This window comes from Saimiri boliviensis, chromosome 15 (assembly GCF_048565385.1).
Source record: "Saimiri boliviensis isolate mSaiBol1 chromosome 15, mSaiBol1.pri, whole genome shotgun sequence".
NCBI classification, from domain to species: domain Eukaryota; kingdom Metazoa; phylum Chordata; class Mammalia; order Primates; family Cebidae; genus Saimiri; species Saimiri boliviensis.
This window is the reverse complement of record NC_133463.1, coordinates 91,703,309-91,715,981: the sequence shown is the minus strand read 5'-3', so window position 1 is coordinate 91,715,981 and position 12,673 is coordinate 91,703,309. Positions and strand designations below refer to the sequence as shown.

Here is a 12,673-nt window from a genome sequence, read left to right as displayed (position 1 = left end):
GCAGAAAATGTTTGCTCAGTGCCTAGCCGATGGTGCCCTGCTATGGGTCTCTTCTGCCCTAGGCCAGCCACCCCTCTGGAAATGCTGGTGCCCAGGCTGACCACCTCTGCCAGGCCTGCAGCTCCTGCCTTCCACTGCCACTGTGGGCTCAGGCCACATGCCTGCCCTCCCTGCGTGCCCCAGGGCCCTCCAAAGGAGGCAGCATCACGAAGAAGGCTCTGAGCTTTATTCCAGACTCGGGTCGTGGCCAAATACCAATGGCAGGCCCCAGAGCCAGGCGGGCTGAGGCCACCAGCCCGGTCAGCTGTAGGTGTCAGGGTCCGCGTCTTCCGGCAGAAAGTATCGCTGCAAGGCGGGCTGCAGGAGCCTCGGGGGCCGTGGGCGGGCAGGCGTGGGCCAGTCGGAGGGGAACGGCTGCAGCTCTACTCGCGGCAGGGGCAGCTTCAGCATCCGGATGGGGCCGTCCAGGGTGCGGCTGGCACAGAGCCGGGATGGCATCGGGCCTGGGGGTGGGCAGAGGCTTGTGAGGCCGAGGGGCTGGGGCAGGCTGGGGGCCCAGTCTCCCCAACGTCCCCACTCACCCCTCAGTCCCATCGTGGACCTCGCAGACCTCTGCTCCTTGGCCTCCTGCAGCCGGAGGATCGGGCGGTACCTGGGGAGGAAGAGGCAGGTTCAGCTGTCCCAGCCCCGCCTGGCTGCCCCATGAGGCCCCGCTGGCGCAGGCCCCACGCACCAGTGCTCCTGGGGTGGTGGCACCACCACGTCAGGCACCGGCAGCACCACGTCGGGTACCGGCAGCACCACGTTGGGCACCGGCACCCCCGCATCCAGCCCTGGCGGGTGTGAGTGTGCTGTCTCTTCCTGGATGGCGCTCCACAGCTGCACCCGCAGTTGCTCGCAGAAGTTGTTGAGCGCGTCGATGGCGCCCAAGTCCAGCAGCTGCGCGTGGGACCAGTCCGTCTCCTCCAGCGGCAGTGGCTCTCCGGGCAGCTCAGCAGGCCCAGCGGGGTGCACGCGGGCCCTGGGCTTCGGGCAGAAGCTCTGCAGCGCCTCCGAGAGCACGCGGCGGGTTCCCCAGCTGCTCGCCGATGCCAGCGTCCGATTGGCCTGGAGCTCTGGGGCTAACGAGTGCAGCTCCACAGGTGACACCACCGCCAAGGGCACCTCTGAGACCTGTGAGAGCCTCCTGGAGACACTTGAGGGTGACCAGGAGGTGCCCGAGGGTGTCACAGAAGCACGCTTGGGTGCCCCAGAGACCACTGAAGCCTGCGATGGGGTCTCCTTGGGAGGAGAGAAAAGCACTGAGGTCTCGGAGACCTTGGGCGGCACCGCCAGCAACTTGGCTGCAGAGCGCGGCTGCGAGCTTTCCATCTGCCTGGGAGGTCACCCACGGCCAAGCACCCTGGCTCTTTGAGCACCTGCATGGCCACAGAAACTCCCTTCTACCCCGCCCTCAGCCCAAGGCAGGGGCTGCCCCTCCCTCAGCAAGGAGGTCCCAGAGCCGTCCCTGGCTCAACCCTCAGTTGACTTCCACCTGCACAGGGAAATGCTTAGGGCATGGAGGCTGGAGGTCCAGGACTGGGCAGGGTGAGGAGCCCATGGCCTCAGCTGGCTCTGCCCCCAGGACGGACTTGCAGAAAGCCAGAGAAGGCAACAGGCTTCCCAGGGCCCACCCGGGCCCTGCTGGCCCAACCTGAAGCTGCTGGATCATGTCCTCCAGTTTCTGGCAGCAGCGAGTGCGCAGGGCGGCTTTGGAGTCCAGGCTGGGGTCCTGGGCCCAGGTCACCATCTCCTCAAACAGGAAGCCTTCCGGGTCCTGAAGGCCCAGCCCATGCAGCAGCTTCTTGAGCTCTGGCCTGGGACAGGTGCATGTGGATGGTCCAGAGGCCTTCCCAGCGTGGGGAGGCCCGGGCAGGAGCGTGACTCACCGGCAGCGTGGCGGGGCGTAGAGCAAGTAGGACATGAGCTCCAGCACCACATCCCGGGACTGCAGGGAGCAGGCCAGGAGCAGCTGCAGCGCCAGCATCACGAACCTCTTCTGCGTCTGGTCCTGAGGCCGGCAGGGGACGTGGTTGGGGAGGGCGAGTGGGCGGGGAGGGAGACTAGGGCAGCTCGAGGGGCACACCTGGAGGCTGGGGGGCTGGTCCAGGTTGAGCAAGTGTATGAGCAGGCCCCGCAGCCGGCCGCGGAGATCACGGCTCGTGTCGGGCAGCAGTCTCAGCAGCACGTGGAGGATGTGCGCGCGGTCCGCCCACGTGGTCTCCTTCAGCAGGGCCACCAACATCGAGGCCAGGCCCTCCACTGTGCCCGCCTCCGGATACACCTGCAGGGCAGCATGCTGAGGCCCTGCTCCCACGTCACACCCAAGCCAGCCCCTCCCTTCTCCCCTGTCCCTCACCCTAACCCACGCTTCTCAGGCATCCCCGGTTCCCTCGAACCTGCAGGCTGAAGATGGGGAATAACTTTTTGAACCAGGCCTGGTAGATGAAGAAATGCATAAATTTGGGCAGACGCCCATAGTGCTCATCGAAGAGCAAATGCCCGTGATGGTGCCAGGGATGAGGGCGGGGCTCCAGGGTCCAGTCCACAGCGCTCTAGGGGAGTGGCGGCAGCTGCAGGCTCCACTTCTCTGGGTCTCAGTGTAAGCCCAGCTCCCATGGTGGCCTGGGCCTCTGTCTGAGCCTCTACCTGATCCTCCAGTTCCCAGGAATTCAGCTGCTGGTTGGAGTGCAGGCTCAGGGAATCCAGGGCCCAGTCCAGCTCCTCCTTCTCCTCCTCCTGCTCCTCCTCTTCCTCCTCCTCCTCCCTAGGCTTATCCCCCAGCCACTGGAGGAGCTTCCTCTGCCACTGGGCTTGGGATGGCCTGGGGTGCCACAGCCACAGGTCATCCTGGCTTGCCCCTGACTGCAGAGGGGCAAAAGGTGGTGTCTGATGGGCTGCAAGGCAGCAGAGCCCTCCCCTGCCGGCAAAGCCCCCAGCCCTACCCCTTGCCTTGAGCTTTCTCTGGGAGGCGAGCTGGGTCAGGGCTCCGAGGCCGCTGACCTCCGCGGGCAGCCACAGCTGCTGCAGCACCACAGAGTTGGGCACGCAGCCGGGGAAGCAGATGGGCCTCGGGCAGTACTAGAGGTGGGCACAGCAAGGAATGCTGAGAACCTGGATTCCCCCAGTGTGGACACCACCCTTGGTCACGCGTATCACCTCTCAGAGCCCCCCAGCCACCAGTCCAGCTCTGCCTGCCAGGCCTCCAAGAGCTGGCAGCCCCTGGAGAACAGATGGCAGGAGAACCCTGAGATACCAGGAGCGGGGTCCTCAGTGAGCATCAGCTGTGACAAACAAGAAGGGAAACCCAGGGAAGTGCTGGCTTCTGGGGGCCCCAACACCCCACAATCTCCTCACGGGACTTGGCACCAGCCCTGGGACAACAGTCTGACAGCAGCACAGGGGCCGGGGAGGAAGGAAGCAGCTTGGAGAGAGGGCAACAGAGGGCGTGGTGGCGGTGCCCAGGTCCGAAGAGCCAGTCACGCACCTGGGCAGGTGATGCTGCCAGGCATATGCTGGGGGAGGGGCTGAGGCCTGCCTGAGCACCTGCCGTAGGTGAGGGCGGAAAGACAGTGGATTCTGAAGGGACCGGTTCCCTCGACTTTGTTCCCCTAAAGGGCGGGAACTCTGATCTTCCAGGACAAGTTCCTAGGGGCCCTGCCCTCCCAGCACCTCCGGGAAAGGGGTGCGCAGGCACAACTGGCCGGGGCACCTGGCTTTGCCTGATGTCAGCTCCCAGAGCAGCAAGGAGCCTGTGGCCACAAACATAGCTGTACCAGAACAGGGGTGGACAGAGGGTGAAGGGTGAGGGGTGGGAGGTAAGCGGGAGGCTGCAGCCTGGCTCTCTGACTGTAGGTGGGCATTGCCCTGGGGTCAGACTTGGACAAAAAGGTTTGCAGCAAAGGGGAGATGGCAGGCTCTGCAGGAGCTGGGTGGGGGTCTCACCTTGTAGGGCTGCACGGTGGCAGGAAAGAAGCCCCCGAGGTTAGAGAGAGGTTCCTGGGGACGTCTTTTTGGCAACAGTGGGATCTGGGGATGGAACAGGGGCTCAGAACAGCACAGCCCAGTGCCCCTGCAGCTCTGCCCCTCACTAGGTGGTGCCCCACCTGCCTGGGTCCCTCTCTCTGCACTGCGGGTGGGAGGGTGGCAGGTCTGGGGCCATGGTTGTCCTTCCTTGGAGCCGCTCCACCTGCAGCTGCAGCTCCAGACTCAGGCCCAGGTAGTGGCTGAGTGAGGAGTGGGCCAGAAGCTGGGACACAGGAGGAGTCACAGGGAGGCAGAGGGGCCATGGGGGCCCAGCAGGCATACGAGAGGGTGGGAAGTCTCACCTGGGATGCCTTGCTGTGCACCCTCTGGTGGGTGGGTGGGATAGGCACTGTGTTTTGGGGAGGCCGGGAGAAGTGCTGGCACAGGGCCGCCAGGTCCTGTGGGGACGGGGCTGTTGGCACTGTTTGGACTGCAGTGCTGACCTCAGCCTGCCCAAGACAGGCAGCAGCTTGGGGTAGGGCACACACATCCCAGGTCTCTCTCTCCACTGTGAGGGTCCCGGTGCTCCACCGCTGGGACTCCCTTCTGGACTGCATACCCTGGGAGGGGGGTGGGAGCAGACGGATGGTGTCAGAGACTGGGTGGGAGGGGTGGGTGGAGAGGAGGGGCCGGGGTCAGGGCTGGGCTAGGGGGGGCCCCACACGCACCAGCAGGCCAGAGCCGTAGATCAGACGTAGATAATTGTCAAAGGCTTCCTGGCGCTGCTGCCAGGAGGGTGGGGGCCGGGCTGCTGGGACCACTAGCCCCAGTCTCAACTGCTGAAGGTCCTGGTCCCGGGCCACTAGGGCATCCAAGTCCTAGGGCAGGGTTTGGGGGTCAGCCTGCTCCTCCTGGAGCCTTGCCATGTGCTTCCCAGGCAACCACGGGGATCCCAGGCCTGCCGCAGGGCTGAGGGCGGGGGCCTGAACCCGGGCAGGGCGGGCTAAGGAGGACCCACCCCACCTCCTTCAGCACCGGGTACTGAGATGTTGCCCTCCGACGATGGATGAGAGACAAGGCCTCACTGCAGACAGGGACCGGCATAGGTGGGGTGCCGGGTGGCATGCCAGTGGGCTGGGGCAGAGCCTGGGGCAAGGACCAACCCCAAATGGGGGTACCAGGGCTCAGGCGGGCTTACATCAACTCCACAGGGGCCCACACAGCCAGGCTCCCACCCAGGGTAGGAAAGGGGGGCCTCCGGGAGAGCTGAGCAGGCCTGCATAGGACCTGAGACTGGCTGCCCCATGGAGGTTGGTGAGCTTCTGCAGCTGGGTGGAGGTCAGTGACTCCTGGCTCGTTAGTGGCAGGGGAGGGTCATCCACTACGTCCGGGGCCTTCCGGCACATCTTCTGAATAGGAGAAGGAACCTATATCCCTGGCTGGGGAAACCCGAGTCCGCCCCCCAAGGGGGGCAACCTTGCCCACTGTGTCCTCACCACACACCTTAACCAGGTAGGATGTAGGCAGGTAGAGCCTATGGGACACCAGGCAGAGGCGGGAGCCCAGTGCCAGCACCAGGTCTCCACTGTTGCTGCAGAAAGCCAGGGCCTGAGGGGCACCATTCAGTTGCAGGAGCCTGGAGGGGAACCCAGGGGCCAGAGTCCAGCCCCTGCTTCCCAGAGTGGGCAACTGAGGCTCAGTAGGGACAAGGCCTTTTTCCACCCCGTCTAGCCACTGGGCTCTGGTGAGGGGCAGAGGTAGGAGAGCCCAGCCCTCCCCAGGCCCCAGCATACCGCAGGAGGCGGTTCTCAGCGGTCCAGATGCGAACGGTGCAGTCCAGGCTGGAGCAGGCATACAGCTTGAGCGTCGGGCAGCAGCACAGGCCTGGGGGCAGGGCTCAGGGTCAGGAATCGGAGCCGTGCGGTGGCTGCGCTTCACCTGCGCGGCCCCCTCACCGGTGATGTGGTCCGTGGGGTCGTCCTGGGGCCGGTGGTCTAATCGCGGGCTGTCGCCCAGGCCGAACTGCACCAGGCCGTAGGTAGCGCTGTCCGGGTCCTCGAAGCCCACGGTGACGCGCCTGCCTAGCGCACAGAGCGCCACGGCTGGGTAGCAGCAGGAGAAGGTGCGCAGCAGGCTCAGGCTCTCCTCCGCGTAGGGAAAAATGCGCCACATCTTTACCGTCAGGTCCCCACCTGCGGGGGGCGGAGCCTGGCTGGGCCTTCGCGGAGCGGAGGGGCCCCGTGGCGGCCTGGCCGCAGGGCAGGGGAGCTGCTCACCCGAAGACACGATGCTGTTCCAGGTGGATGCGATGGCGGCGACCGGGCCCGGGCTGTGCGCCTCCGTTTGGAAGACAGTCTTCGATGAGAGCCACTCCAGCACCGCCAGTGTGCCGTCCGTGTGCCCCACCACGGGCAGGTACCTGCGGGTGGCAAGAGCTTGTCGGCGCGGGCCCCGTGCCCCTTCCGCCCGCCAGGCCCTTGCTGGCTCCCGCACCCACCGGTTCTTATTCTTCCAGGCGGCGGCCGCAGCGCTGCGGCGCAACTCCCCCAGGTGCTGGCGCACAACCTCCCAGGAGGAGAAGGCGCCTCCGACGTCCCTGAGGTGACTGTACAGGTGCAGACAGCAAGGCCGCGGCGCGGGGGGCGGCGGCGGGCACAGGCGGTGGAGCACAGACATGGGGCAGCGCGCCGCGTTGGCGCGGACCAGGTGCCCGGCCTTGGTCAGCAGCCACAGCGCCTCGCGCGGCAGGCAATAGGCCACGGCGGCCGCACAGTCCTCCGGGCCCAGCAGCAGCGCGCTCACCACGCGCCCGGTGGCAGCCGACAGGAGGTAGACCGAGCCGTCCGTGCACGCGCACACGAGGCGTGTAGGCAGGGACGGCTCCGCGGGCGCCGGCAGCGCGGGCGCCACCTGCAGGTGGAGCACCTGGGCGGGCAGTTGCGCTAACGGCGAGTAGAGCTCGCGCACGCGCCACAGCTGCGCGCTGCTGGCGCACAGAGACAGCACTGGCCAGCCCGGGCGCACTGGGGCCAGCAGACGGCTCACGCGCCCGGACAGCTTGTCCTGGCCCCAGTAGCCCAGCGCTACCTCGCCCACCTGCGCCGCCGCCTGCAGGTCCCAGGTGCGCAGCGTTCCGTCCTGCGAGGCCGACACCACCAGGGTCGTGTTCGGGAGCACAGCCACAGCCGTCACCGGGCCTGCGGGAGGGGCGCGGGTCACGCGGGTGACTGAAGGCAGGGAGCCTTCAGCCAGTGTCACAGTCGGCGCAGCGAGGCCCGGCCAGAGCTGCAGAGATGCTGGGCAGCCTAGAGCTGCTGGAGGCAAAGGGCCGAGACTCGGGGTGTAAAGAACTTGGAGCACCTGCGTGGCCCACGAACACCATCCGGATCTGCCAGTCAGCCTCCCACACCTTCACGGTGCTGTCCCGGGAAGCTGTCACCATTGCCAACACCTCCTCGCAGTAAGCCAGGTCCGAGATGGTGCTGTAGATGCGGAGTGGGAGAAGCCCAACGGACTCGACACCGCCTTGTGCGTGAGGGGTGTGGGCCCCTACATGCCTGACCCTCTCTAGGGGGCCCCACTCACGTTTTGTGCAAATCCCGGCGCACGTCTACAAGAGCCCAGGCATGCAGATCGAAAGTGAGCACGGCCGAGCCGTAGGCCGCGAAGCAGCGCAGAACGTTGTGGGGAGGAGTCGGCCCCACAGCCAGACGCATGAGCCTGGCCGCTGGGCTCAGGGGCGGATGCAGTGGCGCCCCTCGCAGCACCAAGCGGCGACCACCTGAGCGGAACTGCCAGAGCGCCAGGCTGCCGTCCGTCTCCGCCACAAGCAGCAGCCTGAGGTCAGGCACCGGCAGACAGCAGGAGGGCGCCCAACCCGGCGCCCTGCCCACCCCCTGCTCGCTCAGCCACAGCAGGCTGAAGTCGGGTCTCAGAATGGCCAGCCCTGCGGGGCCCCAACCTACAAAACGGCCCACGGAGCCCAGCGGGCCCAGCACGGTCGCCAGCCCCGTGAGCCCGACGGGCGCCGGCAGCGTCTCCTGTGCCCAGCCGTCTTCCTTGTGCAGGTGCAGGCGGCCCGCGCCGTCCAGCACTACGAAGCGCCCGCCTGCAGGGTCCTGCGCCACCGAGCGCAGCCCGGCCGCCACCTCCAAGCGGCGCAGGGGCTCCAGCCCGTGCGTCAGACGCGCCACGCGCAGCTCGGCTCTCTTCTCCTGTGGGCCGGGGTGGGCGGACCCGCAATCAAAGGTTGGGACCGCTCTGGCCTAGGGAACCCCCAGGGGAAGGGCCAGATCCAGAAGGACGCCCGGAGGCACAGGAGGGGTGCAGCGCACCTTTTCCACAACCTCGTGGAGGCTGCTGCGCAAGAGCAGCCACAGCTGGCGGGCACGGGGGCGTGGGGTCAGGCTCGGCCACCGCCGGCTGCTGGCCAGAAAGGGCAGGACCTCCGGCGGCTCCGTCAAAGTCCACTCTGCGGGTGGAGGTGGAAGTTCCGCCACCTGCAGCCTCAGGTCCCATTTCCTGACGGTGACAGGGAGCTCTCCTCCAGGGGCTCAGCCCTGCTGGGCACTGCCCAGGGCACTTTCGTTCCAGGGGGTGGAACCCAAGCCCGACTGAGCCCCACTTCCTAGCGGGATGCCTGTGGGGCGAGGCCAGGCCCCCTCACCATTCTTTTCCGTGAGCAGCCCAGGGTCCGGGACATCATAGCCATCCGCATCATACAGGTCTGAATCCAGAACCAGGTTGTAGCCTTCCGAGAAGTTGCTTGCCTCCCACCCCTCTGCCTCCATTTCAGCGACTGCAGTCCCAGAGCCCAACAGCTCCCAGGACTTAGCGGTCACGGCCCTTGCGCGCGGCCGTTGCTAGGATACCAAAGGCAGCCGGCCACACCCACACCGCAGGCCCCGCCCCCACATCGCAGCCAGGCCCACTCTAAGTCACAGAAACTTTTATTGTAAAGGAACGAGCTGCAGCAAAGTGACACTCAGTGCACGTGGCCAAATGGGCAAGGTGGAGGGTACAGGTGGGCACCAGGGGTCGGCCCAAGACCAGAGCCGGTGACCACTGGGGCCTGCTTGCGGGGCCTCTGGCCACAGGCCCTTTGGGCTGGAGTGTGCAGGCCCAAAAGAAATACAAAAATAAACTCTGTGGTCCAGCTGTCCCTGCTTGTGGCAGTTCACTTGAGCAGGGCAGTTGCTCTTCCCGCCAGGTCCCCTGCTGCAGAGTCTGGCCACAGCATGGGCAGCAGGAGCCTGGGGGGTGAGTGGGCATCCACAGGCTGGAGCCAAAGGGCTAGGCAGGTGTGGCCTTGGGCAGTGCCAGGACTGTGGCAGTGCCAGGGTCTGGCCGGCAGCTGGGGAGGCCCCAGAGGCCTCTCAGGCAGACAGGTCCAGGCATTGGTTGAAGCTGGAAGAAGCTGGGGCCTCTGCTCCTCCTCATCACATACAGATCACTGGGACCCTGGGTGGAGGTTGGCACACAGTGGGCCTTCAGGTGCCACCGCTTAGACCAAGCAGAGAAGGCCCCCCCCCGTCGTACCCACCGGAGGCTCCAGGGACCCGTGTCATCGCCCCCCTCACACACCTGTCCTCCTCCACGGTGCTGGTGTCCTCGGCCCCACCCCCACTGCCTCCACTTCTGCTTTCTTCCTCCACCTCCTCCTCCCCCAGCTCCATGTCCAGCTCATTGCCTGCCTCTGAGGACGTGTAGGTGGAGCCACTGAGGGGAGACGGGGAAACCAGTTTTAGGACCCCCTGCCCAGGCCTGCTGCTGGCCCCAGGGAGGATGTTCAGGGAGGACAAGGCCGAGTGCAGACGGCACAGCGGGGGAAGCTGTACGGGCCCAACAGGGAGCTGGGGGAGGCGGGCGGCGCCCACCTGATGGAGCGGCAGCTGAAGAAGACGATGCGCTTGAGCCGCTTGTTGTAGAAGAAGTAGTTGAAGGACCAGAGGCTGCCATCCTCCCCGAAGGGGTCCGAGTCCAAGTCGGGGTTATAGCTGGGGAGCACCGGACGACAGCTGGCGTGAGGCCCCCCGTGCCACACATACCAGGGGGCCCACCCGCAGGGAAGCCAGCCCACCTGTAGATGTCACATTCGGCCAGGCAGATCTCCTCGTCCACCGCGTTCCACAGCTGTGGCTTCAGGGCCTTGAAGTCCTCCCGCACAGCTGAGAACAGACTGCAGTTGACTGCATTCACCACCTAGGGCAGGCCACAGTCAGGCTGACAGGAGCACAGGGACTACTGCAAGTGGGGAAGGACGGCGGGCTGGCTGTGGGTCCCTTCCCTCCACCTGACCCTCACCCAGCTAAGGCTGGGCTCCCGGCTGAATTCATGGCTGCGGGCTGTGCTGAAGTCATAGTCGGGCCTGAAGGACTCATTGAGTGTGGCAATCAGGTAGAAGAGGGTCTTGCGGCTGCACTTGTCACTGAGGGGACCCTCGTCTTCTCCGCCTTGGCTTTTGCTGAGTCTGCAGAGAAAGGAGCATCAACTGGGCCCATCACCTTCCCCCAACCCCCAGCCCCAGGTGGGCCCCACCGTGGCTCACCTGCTTGGACTGAGGCCTGAGGTCTGGGGCGGAGAGAGGGCCTCCAGCACGTGGGGCTGGCCCTCCTGGCAGAACTGCTTGAACATGTGTTTGTCATCTCCTGCCATCTTACATGAGTAGCTCTCGATCCTATGGGATGCAGGGGGGACCATGAAGCACTCTTCCCCCAGGCGCCATTCAAGGGCAGGGCCGTGTGACCCACCGAGATGCCAGTCCCCCCAGCCTGCTTCACCTGCCGATGATGTGGGCATCTCCGGTCTCCACAGTCAGCTGTGAGTTGATGGCTTCAAAGCTCGAGTTCTCCAGCAGCTTCATGTCCTTGGGAGGGAGCTCCGTGCTCCAGGGGGGCTAGTGCTGCCTGGGGAGTGAGAGGCCAGACGATGGGTATTTGGCCCCTTGGGGCCCTGCCTTCAGCCCCCCTACCCACTAAGTGGAGCGACCGGGAACAAGCTGACTCGAGCCCCTGTTTAGGCTGCACATGAGGCGCTCCCCCGCTGCCCGGCCAGGAGAGGTGATGAGATCCTGTTTTGCCTGAGGGTGCAAGTCTGGGCTCCAGGTCAGCCACACCCCCTGCAGGGCACGCGAGCTCTGGGGCCAGGCTGGGACCACCGGGGACCCTGCTCACCCTGGGGCTGCTAGCTTAGCTTGTTGCTCAATATTCCCCATCCCCATCCCGAAAGAAGAGCTCCAGCCACCATGGGAGTAACTTTTGAGTCCGCAACGGGACACGACCCTGCAGTCTCCCTCAGGCTGGCTGGGCTCCTCGGCCGGGACAAGAGGCCGTATCCCGGTTAGGAACCAGGACACCTGGGACTCCAGGCCCTGCGGTCCCCTGGGCAGGCGCTCTTCCGTTGTTCTGGCTGCTTTCTGGTCAGGGGAGAGGAAAGCTACGGGCTCCTCCACGCTACTATGAAAGAGCGCCTAGTTTTTCCGGGCGCCTAGGAGGGCGGTCCTTCGGCCCCGCTGCGGTGCTGCACATTCGGCCGGGCCGGGAGCCCGCCGAACCAGGTGGAACTACAAGTCCCAGGAGGCAGCGCGCCGCGCGAGGCCTGCTGGGGGCTGTGGTTCCGGCGGCCCGAGACAGAGCGGGGAGCAGGGCGGACACCCACCTGCCTGGCTGGGTTAGATCGGGCCGCGCCAGGCCGGGCCTGGCTTGGCTAAGTCGCTCGGCGTCGGTGCCGGTGCGCAGGCGGGGGCGGGCTCCGCGCAGCGTGGGCTCCTCAGGATCGGAGGGCGGCGCCGCGGCCTCCGCTCGGGCCGCACTGTATCCGGGGGAAGAAGCTCCGCGGCGACGTCCCGTTACTCCCGGCCCTGACGGCCCATCCGGGCTGCCACCGCGACATAGCCTCGCCCCCCTGCACAGAGCCCGCTCTCGCGACCGACCTGCCGCCGACCGACACAGAGCACCCCGGCAAGTCAGCGAGTGACCGAGCGAGCGAGCGAGCGAGCCAGCGACCTCCGCCTCCCCCGGCCGGACAACAACAAGCGTCCGCCAGGCCCGGCCCCGCGCCTCTGAATGGCCCGCTCCCGTCTCCTGGATCAAGAGCTCAAGTAGTCATTGGGGGCCTTACCCGCCACTTAGTTCTGCCTTCTATGTCTACTGGTTACGGAGCCTGTCTGTCACTCCTCTCGCCGTACTAACCCGCCCACCCTCGGCGCTCATTGGCCGCGGTCTCCCTCGCTCCGCCCCCGAGGGGGTCGACCCCGTACCGTACCCAGAGAGGTGCGGGCCGACCTAGTGCTACGTGTGGGCGTGGCGGCGGGAGCTGCGGGCTGCTGGGGACGGTGGTCGCCCACTGGGGGTCCCGGGAGCGGCGTCCAGCTGCAGCCAGGCGCTGGGGTAGTCGCTCCCCGGCTGCAGCTCCGCCCGCCGAGCCCCTGGGGCGCAGAGGCCGCGCCCGCCTTCAGTTGTGGCCGGCGCTTCAGCTCCTGACCCTTCGCCCCAAAGGTTAAATGTGAACGCCTCCGCCGCCCGGCCCCAGCCTCGTGCACACCGCCGGCCTCGCCCAGCCAGTGTCCGGAAACCCGCGGACCGTGTCCATTTCTGGGCAAAGCCAGCAGGGCCGCCTCGGCCGGGATCCAGGACTCAGCTCCGTCCCTGGCCCGACGCTCCGGGCGCGC

At 66.4% G+C, this 12,673-nt stretch overlaps 2 protein-coding genes across 3 annotated transcripts; both read right to left on the bottom strand.

Annotated features, from left to right (window-relative positions):
- Positions 1-209: 209 nt before the first annotated feature.
- WDR97 (WD repeat domain 97) lies at positions 210-8,851 on the bottom strand. Its single transcript, XM_039464415.2, has 23 exons — positions 8,672-8,851; positions 8,340-8,476; positions 7,591-8,219; positions 7,366-7,487; positions 6,503-7,202; positions 6,282-6,424; positions 5,961-6,197; positions 5,799-5,889; positions 5,509-5,641; positions 5,293-5,414; positions 5,029-5,089; positions 4,734-4,883; positions 4,368-4,625; positions 4,164-4,288; positions 3,985-4,069; positions 2,689-3,120; positions 2,439-2,594; positions 2,126-2,323; positions 1,929-2,050; positions 1,694-1,856; positions 734-1,281; positions 582-652; positions 210-503 (listed from the first exon to the last, which is right to left on the bottom strand). The coding sequence occupies exons 1-23, from the start codon at positions 8,793-8,795 to the stop codon at positions 301-303; spliced, it is 5,010 nt and encodes a 1,669-aa protein (XP_039320349.2). The 5' UTR covers positions 8,796-8,851; the 3' UTR covers positions 210-300.
- An 87-nt stretch (positions 8,852-8,938) lies between these two features.
- MAF1 (MAF1 homolog, negative regulator of RNA polymerase III) lies at positions 8,939-12,341 on the bottom strand. 2 transcript variants are annotated; one of them, XM_074387278.1, is made up of 8 exons: positions 12,268-12,341; positions 10,785-10,910; positions 10,553-10,681; positions 10,309-10,474; positions 10,085-10,206; positions 9,882-10,001; positions 9,589-9,723; positions 8,939-9,465 (listed from the first exon to the last, which is right to left on the bottom strand). In XM_074387278.1, the coding sequence occupies exons 2-8, from the start codon at positions 10,865-10,867 to the stop codon at positions 9,444-9,446; spliced, it is 777 nt and encodes a 258-aa protein (XP_074243379.1). In that variant the 5' UTR covers positions 10,868-10,910; positions 12,268-12,341; the 3' UTR covers positions 8,939-9,443. The 2 variants fall into 2 exon arrangements, with proteins under 2 accessions (XP_074243379.1, XP_003942102.1); XM_003942053.4 differs by lacking the exon at positions 12,268-12,341 and adding an exon at positions 11,662-12,071.
- Between the last annotated feature and the right edge of the window lie 332 nt (positions 12,342-12,673).

Coding starts and splice junctions, on each gene's coding strand:
- WDR97 (XM_039464415.2), bottom strand. CDS start 8,795: ATGGAGGCAGAGGGGTGGGAGGCAAGCAACTTCTCGGAAGGCTACAAC. Junction 3,121..3,984: donor CCACCGTGCAGCCCTACAAG/GTGAGACCCCCA, acceptor GCCCACCTCTAG/TACTGCCCGAGGCCCATCTG. Junction 2,324..2,438: donor TCCCCATCTTCAGCCTGCAG/GTTCGAGGGAAC, acceptor GCTGCCCTGCAG/GTGTATCCGGAGGCGGGCAC.
- MAF1 (XM_074387278.1), bottom strand. CDS start 10,867: ATGAAGCTGCTGGAGAACTCGAGCTTTGAAGCCATCAACTCACAGCTG. Junction 10,207..10,308: donor GGGAGCCCAGCCTTAGCTGG/GTGAGGGTCAGG, acceptor GGCCTGCCCTAG/GTGGTGAATGCAGTCAACTG. Junction 9,724..9,881: donor TTCAGCTGCCGCTCCATCAG/GTGGGCGCCGCC, acceptor GTCTCCCCTCAG/TGGCTCCACCTACACGTCCT.